This window comes from Pelophylax lessonae, assembly GCF_965119305.1.
Source record: "Pelophylax lessonae genome assembly, chromosome: 4".
NCBI classification, from domain to species: Eukaryota; Metazoa; Chordata; class Amphibia; order Anura; family Ranidae; genus Pelophylax; species Pelophylax lessonae.
This window is the reverse complement of record NC_138771.1, coordinates 120,247,520-120,275,412: the sequence shown is the minus strand read 5'-3', so window position 1 is coordinate 120,275,412 and position 27,893 is coordinate 120,247,520. Positions and strand designations below refer to the sequence as shown.

Below are 27,893 nucleotides of genomic sequence, written 5' to 3'. Positions count from 1 at the left end.
AGTAGAACTGTGCACAAATCTCAAAGCATGCCTGGGATATGGGAGCAAATAATATACAACGCAACTGTGTTTACACAATAATATTGATCACATGCATTGGAAATCTTGCATGACTGAACTTGTACAACTCTATATACTGTTATATGAAACTGTAAAAAAAAATCCCTTTAAATTACAAAAATATTGAAAAAAAAAACAGCTTTGTGTGCAAAAGTATCTTCTCCATGCGGAGTGGATGATACTGAGTGTGGCACTGAGCAAAGTTTTTGGCATGTGTTGTTAGCAGAAAAAGCAATGCAAATGACAGGGCAACCTTCAAACACTTGAATCTGCAAATATTTTATTTATTTTTATATACAAATTTTAAGCACTTAATGGACAAAACTGAAATTATTAATATGATAGGCAGTACAGAAATAACAGGTAAGCCAGTACTTGTAAAAGGACCTTCATGTTACAATATAAGACTCTGGGCTACAGTTGTCTGACAATCCTTCAGTGGACGACACTAAGCCACCACTAGAGGAAGTCCACCGAGGTCGCCATTGAGTCGATGCCGCACAAGTTAATATTACGCTGCATCTTTGCATAACCGTTGTCTCCCCAACTTTCTGCCCAGCTAGAAAAGAAAAAAAAAGAGAAAATGTATCATTTAACTTAGCTTATAGACTAAACAAAGTTAGATATGGAAGGAAATAGGCATGAATTGCTAAATCAGCATGTAATAATGTGCGCAATTAGCTGATACAAAATCATAACACATAATGAGTTCCTGACAAATGTAAAATTGTAAACTAGAACAGTAGTAATAAATATTTCCTTTAAAAATAATAATTATTACCATAGGTACAGTACATAGAAATATTCATGATGTTGAATGGAAAGTGTTGAACTTTGCTCATTGCCATACAGGTTACAGCTGTCCATAGCGTTTCCCTGTTATTTCATATAATGAGTCATATAAAGGCATTTCATTAATAAAAGGTTGACCATAGACATGGTCAGTAAAAGCACAGAGTGCAACTTTTTCAATCATTGCTTAAGACATTCAGTTATAGTGATGGACGAACATCGGCCGGGGCGGTTCGCGAACGCCAGCCGCAAATTTTCTCAAAAGTCCACGAACCGCGAGTTCGCTGCGGGCCCCATTGACTTTAATTGGAGGCGAACTTTGAAAACCTTTAGGTCATATTTTCAGCCACAAAAGACATACTAGCTGTGCACAAATAGTCCCAGCACATGGACAATGTCATAACAGAAGCATTGCAATTGAAAAAGTTGCCCTTTTTTTACAGCAAAAAAAATATATATTTTTTTTTCATAAATCAGCCAGAACTGACAGCAGCCGGTAAATACATTGTCTAATACATATAGGGTCCATTCACACATCTGTGATAACCACTGGATACCTGCCCCTATAGTAAAAAGACTGTAATAGACCCTAAAATGACATTGGAGCATTTTAAATGACTTTTGTGGACATTGACAGAGCGATTTGTGACTGCAGCCTATCTCTAACTGCCCCTACAGCAACCACAGGATACCTCTCCCTAAGCTCAAAAGATACTAGTAGACCTATACCAAAAAATACCAGCCCTGAAAAGGACTTTTGTGGATCTTCACAGCGCTACATGTGTCTAGCAAACTCTCCTTGATGAGCACAGCAGACCTCTCCCTACACTGGCAGAAATGTGAAATGGCCGCCAGATCGGGTCAATTTATAGGGTAGGGGGACTGTCCATGTGCTGGAATGTTTCAATTGGCTGTCCCGTTCCACCTAACGGCTGTGTCATGGGTCAAAGTTCTTCTGAATGAAAAAGAAAATGTCGGCGCAGACAAATTCGCGAACATTGGCAAAATTCCAACTTTTGCGAATTTGCGAAGCGCAAGGCCATTTCTATTCAGTTACATTAAAATGCAGTAATGAGTGATTTTAATTGTTGACTGTAATCATGCTAAGAGATCTTCTAACATGTTGGAAAATATCTTCACAACCAGTACCTGATTGTTCTTCTATGGGAGATAGGAAAAGAAGCTTTCCCTATTGGGAAGTTGATAGCAACAGTTTTTAATTTCTTTAGTTGTGGTTGAGGATTGGCTGATGTCTCACAACCTGTGTTCTTGTAATGAGATGTCTGCTCATTTAATGCCACCCTAAACTCCCAATTTCCTGGCATCAAAGTAATAAGTTTTGAACATATCCCATATGAAACAATAAATTCTTACATACTCAAAACAGATGAGAACAAGCTAGATGGTGGGAGGGGGGAGCTGTAAAAACAGGTGGCTGAGACACAGTTCTACCACCTCCCAGTTGCCCACCCAAATTCTAACATTGCAGTCTGATAGGGCTGTAAACATTGTAGCAGCCACGGTGCTCTGCTTTATGTCTGTGACATTTTTAACTCAGGCTGCCGAGTTTGATAGGTGGCGCTACCTGTCAAACTTTTCTATTGAAATCAATGGGGGCTGCACCACAACTGTGAGCCAAATGGCTGGAAGAAATCTAAAGCATATTTTAAATCATTTGCTCCTTGCAACTATGCTTTTTATCTGTCAAATTCATTAAATAAATAATAATCTGATTACTATGGGTTAATGTTCGCTTTTCTTCAAATTCTTGGCTTCTGGGTTTGTTTAGCCTCAAAGATCATTTTTTAAGGTAGGTGTCCACCCTTATTTGTAAAACTGACTTTGTAAAAGTGTATGGGGTTGATTTACTACTACAAGTGCAGTTGCTCTAAATCTTAGTAAAGAGGGGAAGCTCTGCTGATTTCTATAATTCAATCATATGCATGCAAAAATGCTTCTTTTTTTATTTTTCTTCTATGTGATTGGGTATTATTTGCAAAGTGAAGCTTTATCTCATTTACTAAGCTCTGGAGTAACTGAACTTGCAGTGCACAGTAAATTTGCCTTTAGTGTATCAACCCCCATGTGTTATTCTGAAGGCATTACAGTCATTTTTTGTAGAGTCATATACTGTATATCTATATGACCCTTAAGCCCTTCAACACTAACAATCATTTTGCAAAGTCAAAGTTCTTAAAAAACACATTAATAGTAAGCACTTTGACTAAACCAAACTGAATTGTTTGTAGCCTGCAGAAGGTTTAACCACTTACCAAAGTTTTACTGCTACAGAACGGCCACATGCTGCACAGGATCTATATCTATATATCTATCTATATATATATATATACGTCTTCCTGCACTTCCAGGTATCGGGCACGAGTGTGCTCCTCCACGGCTCGCACCCGCTGTCATTCTACACAGCGGGAGCTAATCAGCGTGTCCCGCAGACCTGATGTTTACTGCTACCCGCTGATCGCTCAGCACACAGACAGAATAGCAATCTGCATATGTAAACAAGGCAGATCAACAGGGAAGGCATTGATCTTGTGTTCCTACAAAGCAGGAACATGGATCAATGCCTTCCCCTAGTAAAAGCACCTTACACACTACACTAAAACACTGGCTAGGCACAGTCAGATAGTAAAAAATTAGAAAATCTATTTCTATGCATTCTATGCATGAAGGTAAAAAAAACCTGTGTCCCGCAGCCCCCCTAATACTTACCTGAGCCCCAGTGATGTCCACGAGAGCTTTGCCTCTCCGTACTCGTAACTCGTACTTCTGATTCGCTCTCTGGCTGTAACTGACAGCAGTGGGAGCCAATGGCTCCCGCTGCTGCTAAAAGCCAATCAGGAGACGGAGGGGTGGGCCCGAGCCACGGTGTGTGAATAGACACACAGAGCTGAGGGTCGGGAGCACGCCTGCTTGGGTGCCCCCAGAGCAAGCTGCTTGCTGTAGGGGAATCTGGCAGGAGGGAGGATCTGGGCTGCTCTGGGCAAAACCATTACACAGAGCAGGTAAGTATAATGTGTTTATTATAAAAAAAAAAAAAAAAAAAACAAGGCTTTAATATCACTTTAAGTTGAAAAATATACCTGTTTCTTATTATCCAGAAGTCTATGTTCTGACCCGTCTTTTCATCATATTCTGTGCCATATCCTACTATAATGACTGCATGAGTTACATTTACAGTACAGTTTCCAGTAAAAATACCTGAAAAAAAAAACGAAGAGAATAAGAGAAATCTGTAATTTCAGTCTATTCTTAATTTAAGCATTCTTAAGCATTCTTAAAACAACAGAACAAAGGCAGGCATTGGGTTCTAGCTTTATTCCAACAAAAGTGCTTTATGCAATGATATGTACACCAACCACCAAATGGTCAGCACAATTCTCTTCAAGGCTCTGCAGGACAATTCTTTACTAAAACATGCATAGACGTGCCAACCGGGCCATAGACAAATGACGTCTTCGGTTGCCAGTGGAATATTGGGGTTATGGCTGCAGCAATATGACATAACCCCGGTATTGTTTTTTTCAGCTGGCCATTCTCTAACTGATAAAAGTGGTCCCAGCAGCAGATTCGCCGCTAGATCACTTTTAGAAATGGCGGGAGTGGTGACCCCGCCACTTTCCGGCAGTTCTTGGGCTATTTGGGAAGCCAGAGAACTGATCCGGCAGTTGAAGCTGCTGGTAAAAGAGATGAACGGAGAAAAGATGGCCTCTGCTCATCTCTATGGTCTAGGAGGACCTGAGCAAAGTCATGATGTCACTTCTGGTTCCGGTCCAATCTAAACAAGGCTATTTTGTTTTTTAAAGCACTAAATCAATGGATTTTTTTATCTAATGCTTTACATTGTAGAGGAGAGATGTGTGGTCTCTTTGACCCCATATCTCTCCATAAAGTGGACCAGTCACTGTTTTATGTTTACATTCCTTGTGATAGAAAGAAAAGAGATAAAAAAAACATTTTTTAAGGGGAAAGTGTAAAAAATAAAAAAAGTAATAAAATAAATAATAATACATTTTTTTGTAAAGTGCCCCCCATCCCCCCATGCTCACACACAGTGGTGAACACACACATAGGTCAAGCCTACATATGTAAACGGTGTTAAAACCACATATGTGGAGTATCGCCGCAAAGCTTGTTAGACCAAGAGCAATAATTAAAGCACTGGATCTCCTCTGTAACTCTAAACTGGTAACCTGTAGAAATTTTAAAGCATAGCCTATGAAGATTTTTTAGTACTGTAGTTTGCCACCATTCCATTGCGCAAGTTTAAATTTATCCGGCATAACATCATCTTTCATATTTTACAAAAAAAGTGTGTTGTGTTGAGTTTTTTTTTTTTTTTAAATTCATTAAAGTGTTTCTTTTTAAAAAAAATTGCGTTTGAAAAACCACTGTGAAAATGCCGTGAAACATAAAGAAAAAAATACAACAATCGCCATTTTATTCTCTAGAGTCTCTGCTAACAATATAATATGTAATTATGTAATATTTGGGGGCTCTAAGAATTTTTGTGCTGGACCCAGGCTCCCACACACAGGTCTACTTCCTCTATATAAAAACAATATTTATTAACATATTCCTATCTCCATCATATCTATCAGGCAGAGCCCCATTTAGGCATTAAAACCTGAAACAAAGCAAAACTAAAAAAGTTTGCCTTGTTCAAAATCCTCTGACTTTACTTAACATCTTACATTCATAACTACATTTTTGTAACACTCCACTTATATCTATACAGAAAAACTCACAAGGCCTGATTGTAGTAGATATTGTAGCTCAAGTCTTTTGATTACTTGTTTTTGTTTACGCTCTACATTTATGTTCTCACTCTGTAACATGCTAAAAATTGTAAACTACCAGAACTCTCTTCTCTTGAACTTTTTCTAAAATAAAAGTTTGTTTGTGGAAAAAAATAAAATAAATAGAAACCACAGATTTTTAGAGCCGGTTCACACTGGGGCGACCAGGAGAAGCTATGGACCCGTTCTAATAGGAGCGACACAAGTCGCTCCGACTTAGAAAAAGGGTCCGGAGCTTCTTTGGGGCGACCCGGAGCGACCTGCATTGACTTCAATTATATGAAGTCCGTGCCGGCCGCTCCGAGGTCACGGTGCGAGCTGCGCACCACGACTTCACAGGTCGCCCGGCAAAGTCGGCTCGCCCCAGTGTGAACGGGGTCTTACATATATGAGAGAAGTGTCAGAAATGGCCTGGTAGACAAGTGTTTAATTTATGAATATGTCTAAGGCAAGTAGCACACCATGACACAGCTGCCCATAGGGTAAACTGTCCAACAGCACAAAGATTTGTGTTATTTTACTCCTTGTGTTACGTGTTTGAGGGATGGGTGTAACTATGGGGTCTGTGGTTTGCTTTCAGGATGATCATCATGCAACTCCGAGGTCAACCCCAGTCATAGTGATTGATGTCTATAAAAAGAGCTCCCCCATGCCCGGTGTGTAACAGTTGTGGATGCCCCCAGACACCATCCTCATTCTCCTGCTCTCTTCTCCTCTTACATTTAGATCTCAGTCATTCAAACCTCTCACTGTTTGATACCTGGAAGAAATAGGAGGAATTGCTATGCTAAAATCAGCAAATGTTTTGTGTGTGTCTGGGTAGCAGTTGGCGGCCATGGAAGAATTGTTTCCTTTCTCAATATACCCTTTAAATGTGTTGTGCGTGTCGCCTGACAAGTCGCGCTAGTGTGAATGGACCCTTAGGATTATGATTTACATTTCTTTTTGTAAATATTTGTTTAATCTTATAAATATTTTGTTTCCTTTTTTTTCCTCTTTTTTTTTTTTCAAATGTGTATATGAATAACCAGTAACACTGTTATATTGTGTATCTCCTGAATATTAGCTGTAATATTAGTATCTATTTCACTTTGAGTGAAGATTATCCAGGTGATGCTAATTTGATGAGAGAAGTTGCTATATAATGAATGTGAATCAGATTTTCATGCTTGTTAGACCTGATGAAGGATCTTAATAAATCCGAAACGTCTTCATTTTTGTAATTTTGATGTCTCCTTTATGAGTTTTTCACTCTCTTAATAAATATACAAGTTGCTGCAGATTGAATTTATTTTGTTTTTCTATATACTGGAGTCTGGGTGATCTCCATTGCCTGCTCTGCACCTGAAGAATCGCGTTACATACTGGGTGTGTGCAGTCCTGACTTGTTGTGCATTATATATATATATATATATATATATATATATATATACACAATATACATTCACAACTGACCAGATCAGATCATAATCCTCTTCCGTCTTTGACTTTTCTACGTGGAGAGGTTTACATATTATGTTCTGTAGTGTATTCTTTATTTTTGCCAATTGCAGCTTACCGCTTTTGTATAGCATAAAATCTTCACTTGCATCAATTCCAACTGAGATAGGTCCATCCAGTGCCAATGATGATGCCATGTTTTGTTCTTCAAGCAGAACATAAAATTTGCTCACATTAAATTTTATTGCATCGTCATTTTTTAACAAGCAGACGGATTGCTAAGATAGATGACATGGAAAATATGGGGAAACAAAGTCATAAATAATGTTTTGTAATTTCATTCCAAACATTTAAGGAAACGTTTTTTAACCTTGGAAAGCAATCCTGCTTCACTATCTCACTATGCACTTTTATAAATTTCTTTCACCAAAGTATTTTTTTTCCCACTGTGCCCTCTCTGTTTAATTTCCACATCAACTACTCTAATTCAATTATTTTTTTCTGATACGCAACACATGTGGGTTGAAGGATAAGCAAAGTTTTGCAGAGAATAGCCGGATTCCCCACTGCTGCTTCCTGGTTTAATTGCACAGATTGTGGTACTGATAAAGAGACATAGTACCATAGAGCAGGGCTCAAAATTTCAAGTTCTGAGCTACTAGCCAGGTCTTAAGAGTTACTTGCCACCAGTTGCCCCACCCAACCCCTACCCTTCCCCGCCCCTAATTCGACCCCTAAACACTCCCTCGTAAATTATCTCATGAAATTACACTGATAAATGTTTTATGCAGAATTAAGTTATAAAAATAAATATTAATAACTATAACTTTAACAATATTAACATAAGCATTTTTCATTGATCTGACTGTGATAAATAAATAAAAGATAAAATATGATTGGCTACTATAGGCACTGTACACATCATTACTGTCTTGTTAAGTACAGTAAAACTTTGCATAATTTGTTCCAGAAACATGCTTGTAATCCAAAGCACTCTAATATAAAAGCGAATTTCCCCATAGGAAATATTGGAAACTCAGAAGATTCGTTCCACCACCATTTATTCATAAATCCTTCAGTTTATAGTCCATATAAAAAGATTATAGCATTGTGATAGGTTGTGTAACCATAAAATGTCCATCCACAAATGGCGCCTCCACAAGGGGATTAGGAGCAAAATTCAGCAGGAGCTACAGAGTGTAAAGGGGAGGTAGGCTCCTCTAAGTGTAGCAATAGGGTTACATTTATTTAAAGGTACAACATTTAGCAACTCACATGGTTGATGATTTAAAGAGGCACATCTAAGTATGCAGGCATCCGGGGTAAAGCTGTCCACATAGACCATCCTCCTCACCACCGACTCTCACCGCTGTCAGTCTGCAATCAAAGAATACCTTGCAGTAGAGCGATCTGAAAGCAAGGCTTGAAGCTCTCGTGGAGCGCAGTGTGGAAGGGATGACGTCAGTGTAGAAGATGGTCTATGTAGACAGCTTTACCCCAGATACCTGCATACTTAAGGCCCGTACACACGTACGGATCGTCGTCATACAAACGTCGGCGGACGAAAGATCTGCCGATTGTACGTGTGTTAGTATGGTGCCTCCGACAGCTGTCTGCGCACAATCCGTGGACAAGAGTCTTTCTTGCAAACATGAAAATTTTTGTCTGTTGACACCAGAACGGACGATTGTTCGCCTGTCAGTACAGAAATCAGCCGACAGACCGCAGATTTGCAAGACTGGGCATGCTCAGAAAATAAAAAACACAGGGAAAGTTAACCATTACATGACATCACTTCTGCAGTCAGCTGAAGTCTGCGGACAAAATTCTTGTGCTGTCCTTGTGCTGTCTTTGCACTTTTCAACAGACACCGACATCCCGGGGAGAAAAGACGAACGTTTGTATGACGACGATCCGTACGTGTGTACGGGGCTTTAGATGTGCATGTTTTAATCATCAACCATGCCATGTGAGTTGCTAAATGTTGTAGCTTCATTAATGTAACCATATTGCTACACTTAGAGGAGCCTGCCTCCCCTTTATACTCTGTAGCTCCTGCTGGATTTTGCTTCTAATCCCCTTGTGGAAGCGGCTGTTTGTGGATGGACATTTTATGGTTACACAACCTATCACATTGCTATAATCTTTTTATATAGACTTTAAACTGAAAGATTTATGAATACATGGTTGTGGAACGAATCATCAGAGTTTCCATTATTTCTTCTGGGGAAATGTTGTACGTTCATTAAAGTGTAACTGTAATTCCCCTTTGGGTGATCTCTGTACATTACAAGGGTTATAACAACCTTTGTTTCAGAATCCTATTTTTTTTTTTCTGAAAAAATCCCTGTTTGTTCCTCCTGCCTCTGTGCTGAGTGGGTCTAATGGGAGTGATTTCATAACTATCTGTCAACTGTGCAGCTGCAAAGAACTAATGAGGAAATCTGCTTGACCTGCATCCCTTTAGACATGTTCGTATTGGGAGTATGTCACCAAAAATGACATTTTTGTTGCTGGGGATGCCTGAAATCTGACTTAACTTAGGCAGACTTCTGGGAAAATCGGTAAGTCAATAACACAAGCCGGAAATTATGTTTCTGGGGTGTGGTCAGCACACATTCTGGATACAGAACAGCTCCAGGTAGCCATAGCATTGCATTTTCAGAAAATTTCAGTGACTGCATATTGAAAAGGAAAGGTCATATTTAATTACATTCAATTACAATCTGACTTGTGTCACAATTGTATACGCTATATTTAATAAGGACTGAGAACCAAGCAAAGCTTAACCCCTCAATCACCCAGCGCTTTGCACCACCAGTCAAAAGGGTGTGCACTGCCTCATGAAAATGACTCAGCCAGCTGCTACCTAATATAATAAAATCCAAATAAAGTGCATACAAATCATAGGCATCCTAATCAATACACACAGGCAGCGCTATGACCCTAATTTCTAAGGTCTTGCAAAAAAAGTCTCTGAATGGTGTGATCAACACAAACACAAAGAGAAAAGAGTCCAATAGTAAAATTATTAGAATTAATAACACAAGTCCATCGCTGGCGGGTTCATGTGGGATCTCAGTGAGGGATACAACTCAGGTATGGTAACACAGCTGACTCTATGTCCCACCACCTCACCTCGTGCAAACACCCAAACTGGATACTCTTACCAAATCACATTAGTAGAAGCGCCTGTACATGAGTAGCTGACACGTCCAGACCATCCCGATATCCCAGCTGTATGAAACCTGCTTGCGGCTAGACTCTCCTCATAGAACGTGGTGCATGGGAGGGAGTAAAAAAGAAGCCCATAGAACAGTACCGTTTGGATACAAATGTGTCTCTTTATTGCTAAAATCTCCCTCCCTCACCCATTACACCCACATTCACATAGATTGAATAAGCACAAAGTACATCAATTGACACTGCGGACTCCGCCGGTCGCTTACCGGTCCTCCGTGCGCTCGTCAGCGTTCCAGAAGTAGCCGATCAGTAGCGAAGCTGACGTCCTGCGTGCCGACCACGCAAGTCACCTTGACACCTGCCTGACAACGGCGCGCAGGACGTCAGCTTCGCTACTGATCGGCTACTTCCGGAACGCTGACGAGCGCACGGAGGACCGGTAAGCGACCGGCGGAGTCCGCAGTGTCAATTGATGTACTTTGTGCTTATTCAATCTATGTGAATGTGGGTGTAATGGGTGAGGGAGGGAGATTTTAGCAATAAAGAGACACATTTGTATCCAAACGTTACTGTTCTATGGGCTTCATTTTTACTCCCTCCCATGCACCAGGTTCTATGAGGAGAGTCTAGCCGCAAGCAGGTTTCTTGCAGCTGGGATATCGGGATGGTCCGGACGTGTCAGCTACTCATGTACAGGCGCTTCTACTAATGTGATTTGGTAAGAGTATCCAGTTTGGGTGTTTGCACGAGGTGAGGTGGTGGGACATAGAGTCAGCTGTGTTACCATACCGGAGTTGTATCCCTCACTGAGATCCCACATGAACCCGCCAGCGATGGACTTGTGTTATTAATTCTAATAATTTTACTATTGGACTCTTTTCTCTTTGTGTTTGTGTTGATCACACCATTCAGAGACTTTTTTTGCAAGACCTTAGAAATTAGGGTCATAGCGCTGCCTGTGTGTATTGATTAGGATGCCTATGATTTGTATGCACTTTATTTGTATACACTATATTATTTTTTTCTTTATTTGTTATTTCCCCCCCCCCAAGAAAGTAGAATTATCCTTTAAATGTAACCATATTGCTACAGTTATATGCGCCTCTCTTCTCTTTTATACTCCGATGTGACATGACGCTACTTGTATATCAAGACATCACTTGTTTATAAAGTCAAAATTTATAAAAAATATTTGCTTATTTTGCAAAATGCTTTCAAACCAAGTTACTCTCAGTCCAAGGTTTTACTGTAAATATTTTAATGCTATATTAAATATAGCATTAAAAAAATTAAAGCCAATGAATAACACTTGCCTTACAGCGGAGCACAGCACTGGACAGGGGAGAAGGAGCTGCCAAAGTTAACTTTTCCTATTTACAAGCTGGTGATTGATTGCTAGGCTGTCCGAACAACCAATCACCATTGTGTTAATAGGAAAAGTAAACTTTGGCAGCTCTTGCCCAACCCCTCTACCTGCCCCACCTCATCTTGTTCTTTGCCAACTCCTGCTGTATGCCAGGCCCTGCTAAGTTAAATGACAGGGGGTGGGGTCGGGAGGAGAATTGGCTCACGTTCAACCACTCCTACCTTTGGCTCCACACTCACCCTCTCGCTCATTTCCACTCACCTAATGCGAGCAGGCAAGTGGAAATTTTGAGAGCTATCATAGAAACATAAGCAAAAAACTTCCACCAAATGAAGAAAGAACTTATGTTTAAGGCCATATTTTACACAGAAATCCTTTGTATATGTCATTCTTGAGGTGCTTCACATATTGATCAGAGGCACCAACCTTGTGCTAATGAAGCCTATTTGTTCAACAAAGGCTCTGCATAATTTAAAAAAAACTAAGTGGAACTCACTTACAGGTCTGCCATGCAAGATATGGCATTAGCCAAAGTTTTTTCTCCTCTTAATTTCCTGGTTTACTGACCTTCATCCTTTATTTCCTGAGAAAAGCTATGCCTAGAACCCACCATATACAAGTATGAGATTTATTATTGAGTCTACTTATATCCTCCTATTTCCAAGTGAGCAGGTACAAGATATTGTCCTTATGGTACCAGACCCCAGTGGATCTTCATTGGATTTACCCTTTCTATCCCATAAAGAGTTGAGAGGAGGTTGGTACTTCCTATCATAGTATAAACATACTTACATTTTTGAATAAAAGATTTTTAACCTAAAATAAGGTATGCTTATAAAGTGTTTAGTCATACAAATAAAAACTTTGAGACAAAAACATAGTCATAGTAAAGGCTCCTACCTTTTCATTATATTCATAGTCTTTAGCCCTCATGACACCATGATGTACAACATAATCCAAGGCCTTGGCTGGAATTCCTCCACAGCAACCTTCATTTGATTTGTCACAATCCACCAACTGCTGCTCACTTAATTCAACAAGCTTTTTTGATTTAAGACAGTTTTGGGTCTCAAGCATACCCACCTTTAACCACACAATAGGAAATAACAATTGTTACTTTTGAAACTGTTACTTTACACTGTTAAAATGTAAGAAAAGTGCAAAGGCAGAAAAAAGAATACATAGCTGACAAGTTTCATAAATGCTATAGGTATTATTTACTATTATGACGTTATGTTACATTACTATCATGACACAAATGTTTATCAAAAACGAATTATATCTGGACCCCATCACTGACTTGCAGCTCCATACATAACTATATCCCTATGTAGACATATAGTATAACAGGAGGGAAATATAGAACTTGGGACTTTAATGGTGCCAGACAAAAAAAAAAAACTTGTAAAATATGTATGCACAAAAAACTTTTGACTGTAAAAAATTATAATTGTTATTACAAAGCCATTCAAAACATCACAACCATAAGGTATAATGCATATGAGAACACACAATGGTACACCTCCAGGACTAAACCCAACGGCCTCCTTTGCTCAAAAACATGTTCAAAACTGATGCTTGAATGTGCAATAGTCCATCTATCTGTATTACTAAGGTCCGGTAGGGAGGCTGTAACTCTACATATTTCTTGGATCAAAGTCCATTTCTTAGGAGGAAAGAAGTCTATCTCTACATTGTATATAATTTATAATAATTTATAAAAGGTATACAGTATCAAACGATTACCAGGCTGGTAATGGTTTTATGTCCAAGACTATAACTAGTTCATATGCATAGAGTTATTTTTTATTTAATTTTAAATAGATCTGTTTATTTTTGAACAAGACAACAACACAGTATACGTTGAGCATATAAGTACATTGAAATCCTCAGAAGATCACATCTCTGATATTGTGACAAGTATACATCTTCAAACAATAAAGGAGAGTGATAACGGTAACATAGATGGTACGTCTCCTTCCAGTCACCACAATACCCAAAGAAATAGACATTTCAAAAATAAAAAGCAGAGAAAGCAGCGTTTAACATTGTAAGATGCCATCATCACCATGTAATCAATATGAGAGAAGGCATGTTGATACAATACTTAGGGGCTTGTGGAGATGTCCAAAGCTGTAGAAGGCTCTGCCAACCATTTAGCCCAAATCTTATCATATTTACGGGGGCATCCCCTGCTAGTATAAGTGACTTCATAACATGGCAAGCAGTTAAAAATCAAATGTTTTCAAAATTGAAGCGTAGGTGGGGTGGATTTTTTCCAATGCAGGGCAATAGCTTTTCTTGCATAAAATAGTGTAAGATTGGCTATGGCTAGCGTTCGCTACGCCGCTGTGGGCAGAAGATACTCCACCAGTCCCAATGCACAGTGTTATTTATATGTAAGTATTTCCAGGGGGTCTGGTGATGGCTTATTACTGTATTATACCTAACGTATTTCTACTCGTTATATTTTATATATTACATACAATTTATCCTTTCTCCTTAAAAAATGGACTTTGATCTAAGAAATGCATAGAGTTTCAGGATTCCCTGATAGACCACTGGACCTCAGTAACATTGAATGTTGGACCATTGCACATTAGGTTTCTGTGCACATGGAGTGTCTAACCCTGTGTGTGCATTCCCAGCATTTTAGTTTTCCCAGGAGGAACAGGTGCAGTGTTTAGCCCTGCTGCCTGCAGCCTGCCCAAATCTATCACAGGATGAAATGCAATGCTGGATGCTGTACCAAAAACACTAGGCAGTGAGCATTTTCAGAAGATCAGCAGTGGCAGACTCTATATTTTTCTTAGGACATATTTATTTGACAGACTTAAAGTAGAACTATAGGCCAAACCTTTTTTTTTCATTTTGGATAAGCTCCATCAAAGAGATTCACCCTCTTTATTCGTCCTGTTTACCATTATCATTGAATGTAAAAGTAAAAAAAAAAAATCACAAAATTTGTAATAGAGGGGAAATTTTCCAATGGGAACTAGTTCTCGTAAACTGGGGGTACTCAAGGAATTCCCAGGGATTTCCTCTCACTTCCTGTTTGGCTATGGGACAGGAAGTGAAGGGAAATTGCAGCAATGTGACACAGATGGCGAAAAAACAAAAAAATCTGACTGGGGTTATAACCCTCCCCTACTCTATCCAAAATTTATAAAAAAAAGACGTTTTGCCTATAGTTCTACTTTAAAGAACAAGTGCACTTTCAAACAATGTTCACTTATTATTTTTGTCTCCTTTTTCTGACAATAGCCTCACTCCCATCTCCCCAAATGCTTACTTACTGTAATCGTAACCTGAGAGTAGTTTTTGTAACTTGAATGTTCACTAGTTCACCCCACGAATGCCTTAAGGTCAGCAGGCCATCCTGAACATTTTTCTGTGGGCTAAATGTGCACCCAGTAGACTTAATTCACAAAGCTAATAAACCAGGTTAGAGATCCTTATTTTAAAAAGTGACAGTTATTTTTAGGCAAGTCAAATGAGATTTGGAGGTTACAGTCACACAGCTTCAATAAAGTTCCTAATCCTTGCGTTATAGCTTAAGTAAACTGAGTTGTTAGTCGTGTATTGATAGGTGGCCATGGTAAAAGGTAGGTGTTGTAAATATGAACATGTTTTATTAACTTTTCTTTTACATGTAATGCATCATCTTTATTGATCAAGCATTTATTTTATTATTTTATTTATTTCAGGTACTTATATAGCGCCGTCAATTTACGCAGCGCTTTACATATACATTGTACATTCACATCATTCCCTACCCTCTAAGAGCTTACAATCTAAGGTCCCTAACTCACATACATACACAGTAGGGACAATTTTTTTTTTTTATACAGGATCCAATTAACCTACCAGCATGTCTTTGGAGTGTGGGAGGAAACCGGAGTACCCGGAGGAAACCCACGCAGGCACAGGGAGAACATGCAAACTCCAGGCAGGTAGTGTTGTGGTTGGGATTTGAACCAGTGACCCTCTTGCTGCTAGGTGAAAGTGCTAACCACTACACCACTGTGGGTATGAACATAACAATATTATGTTATCACCAAAAATAATCCTTATCATAAAGCATCCTTTAACAGAAGAGCACAACACTTTTTACAGTTTTGCATTCTCCTAACACTGACTTCCTTTGCAGCTCATTCAGTTTTATAGCATCTCAGAGCCAAAAAGGAAGTCAGTAATGGAATAAAGTGATTAGTGATGGGCTCTGTGTTCGACTCGAACATCAGCTGTTCATGTGTTTGCCTGCCGATGAGCGCCTAATAATGCACTGCGCTGTTGCAGTGCATTGATTGCTGATGATTGGCCAAAGCATGCACCTGACCTGTATGCTTTGGCCAATCACAGCACAATGTCCTGTCAGATCCATAATTGGCCAAAGGCAGGGCGCCTTTGGCCAATCATGGCTCAGGGGCTAAGTCCACGCCCCACCCTATATAAGGCTGCTGCTTACACGGCAGCCGTGCATTGTGTGTTACAATAAAGATTAGGCTGGTAGTTAGTGGATAGTGTGTTCAGTCAGTTTAGTGTAGTCACTGTACTGTACAGGCATACTCCACTTTTAAAAATGTATGGGTATGCTGTAGTCCCCTCTCCGTGCTCCCCAAGTTTTGTATCCCCTGTCACTGACAGTTCGGGAGCAGTGCCATGTCAAGTTGACCAAGATTTCCCATTGACACCAATGTTAAAGACGAGAAGCAGTGCCATGTCAAGCTGACCCAGATTTCCCATTGATGCCAATGAGCACTGAAAGCTGATAATTGGTCTAGGCAGAAATGGGGTGAAAGTCCCTTGTGTTTAAGTGGTTAAGGGGAACCCTATGACAGAATTGAAAAAAAAAAAAAAACGGCATGAAGTTCCCCCAAAAACTATACCAGGCCCTTTGGGTCTGGTATAAATTTTAAGGGGAAGTCCACGCCATTTTTTTTAAAAAGAAAAATGGCGTAGTGTCCCTCACAAAATCCATACCAGACCCTTTGGGACTGGTACAGTTTTTAAGGGGAACTCCATGCCAAAATTAAAAAAAAAAAAACGGCATGGCCCCCCCCCCCCAAAATCCATGCAAGACCCCTATCCGAGCATGCAGCCTGGCAGGCCAGAAAGGGGGGGGGCGAGTGAGCACCCCCCTCCTGAACTATACCAGGCCACTTGCCCTCAACATGGGGAGGGTGCTTTGGGGTGCCCCAAAAGCATCTTATCCCCATGTTGATGGGGACAAGGGCCTCTTCCCGACAACCCTGGGCAGTGGTTGTCGGGATCTGTGGGGCTTATTGGAATCTGGAATCCCTTTAACAAGGGGGCCCCCAGATCCCAGCCCCCATCTATGTAAATTGATATTGGGGACACAGTACCCCTACCCATTCACCAAAAAGGTCCTTGTCAAAAATAGTGTCCCTCGATGTAAATCCATCGCCAATCATGCTGCCCATCAGACCCGAAAAATAGAAAAAAAATCCAAAAACGCTTTGCCTCTTCAGAGGCTACCCACCATCTGCCTGATCCTTAGCTTTGACAGTTCTTTTATAGGCAATGGGCAGGGCCACCCAGTCATGTCACCCGGTGGCACAGTGGTCATGTGACATCAGAAGGGGCGGTGCCACCGGGTGACATAACCAGGTGGCCCCGCCCCTTGACTATAAAAGAACTGTCAAAGCTGAGGATCGGGCAGACAGCGGGTAGCCTCTGAGGAGCTAAAGCATTTTTGAATTTTTTTGCTATTTTTCGGGTACCGCGGGCATCGTGATTGGTGATGGATTTACATCGAGGGACACTATTTTTTTTCTTTTTAATAAAGGACTTGTCAAAAACTGTGATCTGTGGTTTTTACTTTTTTACACTTTTTTGGTGAATGGATATGGATACTGTGCTGCCACGCAGCTTTAACTGTCTAGCAGTTGTTATTACATGTTATGTTATGATATGTTATTGGTATCATCCTTGCACCCCTGCTGTTTGTGGCTAGTTGGTTGCTCCCACCCTCCATTTCCTGCTGTAACTCCATTTTGTATAGTTATTATGAAGAGACTGCAGAGTGTGGGAGCTGTGTAACTTCATTGGAAATTTACCTATGGAAAAGCCTCTATGTTTATACCTTTGCTAACTTGAAGCATAAAGAAGCATTGGAGAACACCTCTGGAGTCTTTATTCATTGAGTAAACTATCTGTTAAAGCCATCATTCAACCTGCTGCACATACTTACAGACTGGGTCTACAAGAAGGTCACAGGTACAATCGATGCTGAGAGAGAAAAGAAACGATGTACCCGATACCCATTCACATGGGGGCCCGGGATCTGGGGGCCCCTTGTTGAAGGGGGCTTTCAGATTCCGATAAGCCCCCCATCCTCAGACCCCAACAACCACAGCCCAGGGTTGTTGGGAAGAGACCCTTGTCCCCATGGGGAGAAGGTGCTTTGGGGCAGGGGGGGCGGAGCTCCCCCTGCCCCAAAGCACCCACCCTTCCCTTTGTTGAGGGCATGTGGCCTGGTATGGTTCAGAAGGGGGGGGGGCTCATCCCTCGCTTTCCTGACCTGCTAGGCTGCATGCTCGGATAAGGGTCTCATTTTTTTATTTTTTTTTATCTGTATTGTCGGAAGCAAACATTGTACAGATGCCCAACTTTACAGGCACATTAAGGGGACCCCCCAGCCACGATATTTAAAAGGAATTTTTCATTTTTATTGTTTTGCTTAGGGCATCATTAGGCCTCACGTACACTGCTGCTGATAAACGGAAGTTTAGGAGCAGTTGGGCGTTTTTTGCAGCAGCCCCTAATCTCTCCTCTATTATCTTATCTGTCCATGTACACTGAGACATTTAAAGTCGTTTAGAGGCAATTGAGTTTAGTGGCATTCTTTTTAAAGCAAAAAAATGCGTTCAGACGGAAGTTTATTAGCATTTGAAACGCCAAATGCTTGTAACAGCGTGTAAACGAGGTAACTCGCGTTTATAAGTGTTTTGTTTATAGGTGTTTTCAATGGGGATACATTTCTGACCAAAACGCTTCTAAATGCAAACGCCGCTAAATGCGCATAAACGCGGCATGTAAACTCGGCACAACAGACGTTTTTAACCGTCAGTTACTAGCTGTCAAGTTCCAGCACTCAGGAGAGGTTTTCAAACGTTTCATGTACATGAATGGTTAAAATCACTGCTCCTGTAAAAATTATCGTTTTAAAAAATTTTTTGCATCGATACATGTCCCCCAAGGCAGTACCCAGCTCTCCATACACTTTTTATGGCAATAATTGCATATAAACCTTTAAAATTAGTACTTTTGATTTTTCCTGTTTGTGTCCCATAGACTTTAATAGAGTTCGCATGTTTGCTAGAACTTTTTCCCTGTTTGAGATGTTCTGGTGCAAACCGAACAGCGGGGTGTTCGGCCCATCACTAAAAGTGATGACAAGTCTAAACAGGGACCAGATAGCTTTATAACATCTAAAGGTTGCCACTCACAGTGGTTCCCACTCATGGGCCATTTGGTGGGGAAATTTCATATTTCCTTAAAGAGGAAGTAAACTTCCTTTCCTGACTTTTACCTATAGGTAACCCTGTAATAAGGCATGCCTATAGGTAGTGTAAACATCTCCTAAACCTGCAGCGTTTAGGAGATATTTATATTAAATGCAGCCAGTGACATCACTGGCGCATGAAGGAGTGGCCACCCGTGCCATTGCTTCCGAGCTCTGTGCCATGAATGGCAGCTCCCATGCGCATGCGCGGGAGTGACATCGCCGCGGCTCCGGCCACTCAATGCAAATACCTGATTTTGATCATCAGAGCTACACAGCGGGTGGCAATCCATGGCAAAAAGGCATCAATAGTTAAGTATTTTTGTTACATTTTCTAATTTTATTATATTTGTTATCTGTATCTGTCATTACTTAATGAAATGTTATACACATAATTGTTTGTGTGATCTCTCTTTGCACATCTCAAATAAAACCCCAAAAACATAAACTATCACGTAGCCGTGATTAAATACTATACTATGTGTGAGAACCGACAGTACATATGTATCTGTTTGATGGGTTGCTGTAAAGCATAATAGGAAATTATTTAACCACTTTACCGCTGAGTACCGGAGTACTACTGCGGCAAAGTGGCTCTTGTAGGTCTGACGACGTAGACCTACGTCGCCAGACTCCTCCCCTGTAGGCGCGCTCCCGCTGTTTTCATTCACAGCAGGAGTCGGGCCAGGGGAGGAGCGGCGTCGATCGCCGCTGCTCTGCCCCGATCATCGGGGAATCCAGTTTGGAGATCCGTCCGCCTGTGTAAACAGAGCGGGCGGATCTCCTCAGTGACAGGGAGTGACAGATCGGAGTGTTCAGCATATCTGGACATCCGATCTGTCCCTGGCTCACACAGTCACCTCCCCCCTCACACATCAGTAAGCACCAGGCATACATTAACCCCTCCCTCTCCAATAAAGTTAATCCCTTCCCTGCCAGTGTCATTTTTACAGTAACAGTGCATATATATAGCACTGATTACTGTAGAAATGTCACTGGTACCCCCAAAAGTGTCAAAAATGTCAGTCAAGGGTCCGATCTGTCCGACGCAATGTCGCAGTCCCGCAAAAAAAATCGCAGATCGCCGCCATTACTCGTTAAAAAAAACCCACCAAAAATGACATAAATCTTTCCCTTTGTTAGTAAACGCGATAACTTTTGCGCAAACCAATCAAAATACGCTTATTGCAATTTTTTTTACCAAACATGGGTAGCAGAAAACAAATTGGCCAAAAATTTTAAAAATAATTGGTTTTTATATCTTTTTTGGGGGGAATTTCATATAAAAAAATGTTAAAAATATTGTTATTTTTTCAAAATAAACGCTCTTTTTTTGTTTATAGCGCAAAAAGTAAAAATCGCACTGGTGATCAAATACCACCAAAAGAAAGCTCTGTTTGTGGGAAAAAAAGGACGTAAATTTCGTTTGGGTATGACGTCGCACGACCGCGCAATTGTCAGTTAAAGTCGCACAGCGCTGAATCGCAAAAAGTGGCCCAGGCGTAAGACAGCAAAATGCTCTAGTGGTAAAGTGGTTAATTACCGTTGCAAATGCCCAGCAGGATCCACAGAAACCTTGATCTTTAATGCGGGCAACACATCCCGAGTTCCTCCAGTCAACTGATGATGGAAGTTCCATGTTTTCTGAATAAGTCTTCAAAGGAATGTCTGACCTCAAGGTGCTTTTTTTTTTGTTAGAAATACAGCTTCGGGTGCTGCGCTCCTCTGTTGTCTAAAGAGAAACAATAGAAGAATTTTACATCCTACAACTGGTGTTTACAGCATTATTAAACCCAAAACCAAAAATGTCATATATTGCAGCTTACCAATCATTAGATATGGTGGCTGCATTCGTTTTTTTTTGTTTAGACTTCCCCCCTCTATTTTAACCTAGTGATCAGGCCAGTAAGACACCTTCTCTATTAGAATGTGATGAAGTAGCACAGGGGGCACCTTTGGACAGCAGTATTTTCAGTCTGGGGAAGGGAAGTGTTAGATGGACTAGCAGATTTAGATACACTAACACATTGAAGCCAAACTCCAGCTAACACTGCAGTTAGACAAGCAGTACTTTTGCAGTTTTACAGCTTTTTTTTTTATTTTACAATTAAGGTTTGACATGAATAAATAAAAGCTGATCATTGTAAGAACTCCTATCAGTGATAAATTTTTTTCTCAATACTTTAATTCTTACATTTACAGGAGAGCATTTTCTGTTAAAAAACAGCAAACTTGTTGGCCAGATCACCAGATAAAAATAGAAAAATGTAATCGCATACTAGCTCATTATGAAATACTTACCTTAGAACGAAGCCCCGACACGGTCGCCCGGACAACGCTGAGGAAGCTGTCATGTTCCCTCGGCGTCTCTTCCGGGTTCATCGGCTCCGGCGCTGTGAGGTTTAGGAGATATTCATTTTACCTACAGGTAAGCCTTATTATAGGCTTACCTGTAGGTAAAAGTTTAATGGCGCAGTATACTTCCGCTTTAATACTGTTTTAAGTATGGGCATACCAAAAATACATCTGTCACAAGAAACATGTGCATTACCATTATGGAAATGTTAGGTCCTGGCTATGATTCTGATGCTTGACATCAGTGCTTTTTAAGTCACGGCATAAAACAACTGAATTTTCTTCATTTTATACTTGCTGCACTATTGTTCCAGGTCTGTGATTGTGAGCTATTAAAGTCAGAAATAGCCAAACTACTAGTATATTCAGAAACACCCAATTTGTCATGATTGGTGTACTCTATGACAAAATATATTTATATCTGGTAACCTAACTTTATATGGTTAACATATTTACATGATGTCCAGGCTGTCAACTGACAACAGGGGTTGGAACAAACTGTTATTCACATGTATTAAAAGTTGGAAAAAAAAAAAAGAATGGTGCAACTGCTGCCTCACCCTAGCACCCCTGGCAGTGTTATAGTTTCCCAATACATTTCACTGTTGTGTAGATTTAAAAAAAAAAAAAAAACATCCCTTCTTAATATCAAAACAGTATTTTGGGGAAGGTACAGGTTCCTGAGATCACTAAACAGGCCATTCTGCGGGCACTGTTTCAAGCCCGGAAGTTGATCTTGAGACACTGGATCTCTCCAAACTCTCCGACGGTCAAGGAATAGATTACTCAAGTGGGGGAAACGATAAGGTCGGAGAAGTACATTCATCAACATAGGGGAAATCTGGGTAAATTTGACAAGCTGTGGGCCCCCTGGCTAGCTATGCCGGGGTTGGCACCGATGGACCTAGTATTAGATAGGCTGCTGGTGGGTATGGGCAAATGTAGGAGAAAACCTAAGTGAAAGAGGATGTTGATAACCAGTCTGGTGGATGAGGACTGGTGGGACTCAACACTGCGGGTTGTTATTTGAGGCGACCTGGTCGCCTCACAGGTCTCCGCAGGTCGCCTCCCATAGGGAAGCTGCGGACCCGTTCTAATAGGAGCGACACAAGTCGCTCCGACCTAGAAAAAGGGTCCGGAGCTTCTTTGGGGCGACCCGGAGGCAACCGCCATAGACTTCAATGTTATGAAGTCCGTGGCGGCCGCTCCGAGGTAGCGGCGCGCTGCTCGCACCGCGACCTCGGAGGTCGCGGTGCGAAGTAGCGTCGCCCCTATGTGAACGGGGGCTTACTGTTATGTTTTTTATGTGAATGTTCAATAAAGTCTTTCTTGATAAAAAAAAAAATATCAAAACAGAAACAGATAAGGAACATTGCAGGTATTTTGATTGATATCTGTTAAATTTAGTTCTGCCCAACATTCGCTGGAATAATTGTGTCAGGATGTAAACTGTGACCTGACACTAAAAGAGTTATTATTCCACCCGTGTGGCGGATTGGAGGCAGTATTTCTATTCTGACTTGAGTCACCATTTTATAGATTACTTTGTTTAACTGGTATTTTTTATACCCTGCAATGTTTATATTTGTATTTCTCTAATCCATGTCTTGCAGTTGCTAAGCCATTTCCGCCATGTATGACTGAGCCCTGTGGGCACACTTTGCACTGTTGTAAGTTTTGTTTACCTTTTTCATAAAACCTCAATAAAAATATTGGAAATTAAATGAAAACAGGTCATAACAGGGTATATTTTAAGCAATACAGAATAGGAAATATATTTTTAGTTACCTACCACAGTTACAAAGATAATGTAAAGCAGATCTGGCACATAAAGCATGCTAGCCCTTATCCTGTATGTAACACTATGGCCTTGCATGTGACAGAGGTAACTTTTATGTACTAAAAACACTGTAAAACGTAGTGAGTTTCCAGTAAGGATTCAATAATTGGTTAAAAGGGTAACTAAATTAAATAACAAAAATGTAACATATTGCAGCTTACAGTCCTTATATGTGCTGGCTGCATTTGTTTTCTTTTTTTTCTATGGACATTTTTAGCTAATAAAGAAAATAAATCTTGATCTTGCCAGAAATGCAAATTCTCTGTCAGTTCCTGTGAGCGTCACCAAAGAATGTCTTCCTTACTAGCTATCTACTGTAAAATACCAATTGCTATGCCCCTATGTAATGAAGTGATATGGATATGTTTGGAGTTCATATGGGGACAGCAGCCTAGGGGTGACAACCATGGCAAACATATATTACAGGCACACAGGATTAGACAACCAATTAAGAGCCTAATAAAAGGCCAGTCCAATTAGTTCATTAAAAAGTCCATGAAGACTATTTGTAGCCTGTTGATTGAGCAGGCTGCCAGTGAAGTATAGAACACTTATGCACTTTTCCACTGCAAGTACCGGCTCGGCTCTACTCGGCCCTGCTTGGCCCGGTTTGCTTTTCCACTGCTGGTACCGCATGGTACGGTGTTGGAACGGTTCGGTACGGTACGGTATAGGTTTGCTTTTTCACTAAAGTAGTACTAAAGTTAAGTGGGTGGGATAACAACGGGGTGGGTGGGATTCTCTGACCAATCAGTAGCTAGTAGTGACTGCATGCAAAGGATTGTGGGATATGGTACCAGTTTGGTACCTGTTGGAACCACAATCGAGTAGGTACTGTTTTTTCAGAGCTGTACTGTGCCGTACCGTTCGGTTCCATGCAGTGGAAAAGTGCCGCCGTACCGTACCGAACCGTTCCTACACTATACCATGCGGTACCAGCAGTGGAAAAGCACAAAAGCGTGCCGAACCGTTCGGTTCCATGCAGTGGAAAAGCGCCATTAGAGCCAAAGCTCTTCTCAGGAGTGAAGCTGATCTGTAAAGCTATTGCATAAAGGAAACAGAAAAGCGCCTCTAAGTGTAATATTTAATGGAACATAGGATCAGAACAGACAAGTGAACACTCATATGGAGAATGTGTATGAAAGGCTCATCTTTCAAGTATGGCTACTGAAGGAGATCGTCTTCAGTGCTCCAGGTCCAGGTGTATGGAGACCATGGTAGGACAGGAAAAAGCTGTGTCGTTCCAAGTGTAGTACGATGGAGAGCACCATGGAGCACAGCACTGTGAATGGCGTGTGACGTCTCCAGGAGGAAGGGCTGTGCTTCACGCTTCTCCCTATTGTACTACACCTGGAACGACATAGAACCCTGCTGGCTTTTTCCTGTCACACCCTGGTCTCCATCCATGCTGAAGATGATCTCCACCGGGAGCCATACTTGACAGATGAGCCTTTTATACATATCCTCCATGTGAGTGTTCACTTGTCTGTTCTGATCCCATGTTCTATTAAATATTACATTTAGAGACGCTTTTCTGTTTCTTTTATGCACTAGGGTGAAAACCATGGCTCTCTCTATAGATGCAGTGGAGGAATGATGTTGCCATGCAGGGACGGGAAGTATGTTATTTGCAGGATTACCAATTGAAAATAAAGGAAAAGAAGTAAAAAGAAAAAAAATGCAGCCACCACACCAAATACTAATACTCTGCGCTGTATTATGCTTTTAGTTTTATGTTTAGATACACTTTAACTATAGGATGAATGACAAGCCCACACATATTCTGCTATTCCAGGCCATTGCAGTTTCCATAGGTGGCAGATTGTCAGTCTAGGCCTGCTGTTCTACTTTCTTTTACACCAAAAGTCTACCCAGCTTTCCAGTAGATTTTACCTAATTTCTTGCATTTATGTTTCCCAAGATATAGTAGAAGTTTATACTTACCATATCTGCAAAATGATTCATCTCCATGTCGTATTTTTCCAGGCCTTGGTCAAACTTTTGGTTGTGGTTCTGCACCTTATACCATGTTGCCTCCCAAGCCTTCCTCCGAAATGTCTCATCATATGAAGAGCCATAGTTCTTTCCTAATAGAAGGTAATTAAACAGCACTAATTGGTTTAGGAGTTAGGGTTCAACCATTTTAAATCAAAACCACTGAATATACTGAACTGTATGCTAGTTGAATGACTCGCTGTTTAACCACTTGCCGACCAGTCACTGGGACTGTACTGTGGCAAAGTGTCTCGATTCCGTCCAGCGACGTAGACCTACGTCGCTGGACTCCCCCCCTTCTGGGCGGCGCTCGCGCGCTGCCGGAGGCTCACTCCCACTGTTTTCAGTCACAGCGGGAGTCGGGCCAGGGGAGGAGCGGCGGTGATCTCCTAAGTGACAAACGGTGACAGATTGCAGGATTCAGCATAGCTGAACATGCGATCTGTCCCTGTGTCACTCAGTCACCTCCCCCCACACATGTTAGTAAGCACCTGGCATACATTAACCCCTCCCTCTCCAATAAAATTAACCCCTTCCCTGCCAGTGTCATTTTTACAGTAACTGCATATTTATAGCACTGATTACTATAGAAATGTCACTGGTACCCCCAAAAGTGTCAAAAATGTCAGTCAAGGGTCCGATCTGTCCGCCGCAATGTCACAGTCCCGCAAAAAAAATCGCACATCGCCGCCATTACTCGTTAAAAAAAAAAAACACCAAAAATGACAGAAATCTTTCCCTTAGGTAGTTAACGCAATAACTTTTGCGCAAACCAATCAAAATAGGCTTATTGTGATTTTTTTTACCAAACATAGGTAGCAGAAAACAAATTGGCCAAAAATTTAAAAAAAATTAGATTTTTACATTTTTTTGGGGGAATTTCATATAAAAAAATTTGAAAAATATTGTTATTTTTTCAAAATTTACGCTCTTTTTTTGTTTATAGCGCAAAAAGGAAAAATCGCACAGGTGATCAAATACCACCAAAAGAAAGCTCTGTTTGTGGGAAAAAAAGGACATAAATTTTGTTGGGGTATGGCGTCGCACGACCGCGAAATTGTCAGTTAAAGTCGCACAGCGCCGAATCCCAAAAAGTGGCCTGGACGTAAGACAGCAAAATCCTCCGGTGGTAAAGTGGTTAAAGGACAACTAATGTTATTTGCTTTCACACTGCCGATCTTCACTTTGCTGGCTGAAAAATTGAAAAATGTTCTGCATCCAGCACACTTTCTTTAATTTTGGATGCCTGATCCCCCACTGCATGCTGTCATTCCTTTCTCCTGTAGTGATGTAGAGGGCAGGAGATTGGAATAACAATGTGCAGAGGGGAAATAGGTATCTCACACTCTTGGTTGGAACCTAAAGATTCTTCAGCTTTCATAGCTCTGCAACAAAACAAAGATCAAGATTGCACAGGACATCTAAAGTGGTTGTAAAGCCTCAAGGTTCTCTGACAGACGTTTTACTGCTACAGGGTGGCACCTGTGCACCAGATCACATATATATATATATATATATATATATATATATATATATATATACTTGATTCGGCTCTTCGGGGTAGGGCGCGTGCATGTGTGTCACCAGTGACTCACTCTTGCTGTGATCACACCCAACATTCACCAATGATTGAGGAAAGAGGTCACCAATGATTGAGGAAAGAGGCAGAACATGCCTTTACCTAGTAAAAGCACCTCCCACACCGTACACAAACACTGGCTAGGCACACATTTAAACCTTTGATTGCCCCTGATGTTAACCCCTTTCCAGCCTTTATCATTAGTACAGTGACAGTGCATATTTTTTAGCACTAATCACTGTAATATAGTCACTGGTCCCCAAAAAGTGTCAAAAGTGTCAGTGTCCAAATTGTCTGCCGCAATATCGCAGTCCCGTTATAAGTCGCTGATCGTCGCCATTACTAGTAAAAAAAATTAAAAATGTTGCGCAGATTAACCAATATATGCTTATTGGGATTTTACCAAAAATATGTATTAAACAAGTTTATATATATTTTATATACTGTACCATATTTGACTTTCCAGGCATTCCATTCTTGGTCAAGGAAGCGTGAAGAAGACACACAAATGATGCCAGCGGCCAAAACCAGGAGAAACTTATCCAAATGCATCCTAAATGTAAAATATTTACAGGCAAATTACAACCAAAATATGAGCTGGCACTAACATATTCAGACTCTACATATATGTCTGTATTTTCTTATTGGATTGAACTAATATTTGAATATACTTTATGGTTGATGAACACCATCCATGCTCCAGTTCCTGTGTATTGTGGCAGAGCAAATATCAAGCTATTGTTTGCATAGGTTACTGAGGGACCCTATCAAGCATTATTTGTATGCAAATAGCAACAAAATAAAATATACTGCATTTTAAAAAATGGAGTTTGTGTTTATCCTATGTGGAGCATTTGCACAAGTGTTTTTTAAGTTCTAAGTGTTTGATGTACTGTAAGGCCTCATGCTTACTGTGCTCCTCTTCTAATATGCATGAAAAC

The 27,893-nt window shown here is 40.7% G+C and overlaps 1 protein-coding gene across 1 annotated transcript; it reads right to left on the bottom strand.

Annotated features, from left to right (window-relative positions):
- Positions 1–323: 323 nt before the first annotated feature.
- Positions 324–27,506, bottom strand: LOC309554865 (cathepsin S-like). Its single transcript, XM_082256586.1, has 7 exons — positions 27,402–27,506; positions 25,323–25,465; positions 20,727–20,915; positions 12,556–12,738; positions 7,225–7,384; positions 3,951–4,068; positions 324–619 (listed from the first exon to the last, which is right to left on the bottom strand). The coding sequence occupies exons 1-7, from the start codon at positions 27,502–27,504 to the stop codon at positions 520–522; spliced, it is 996 nt and encodes a 331-aa protein (XP_082112712.1). The 5' UTR covers positions 27,505–27,506; the 3' UTR covers positions 324–519.
- Between the last annotated feature and the right edge of the window lie 387 nt (positions 27,507–27,893).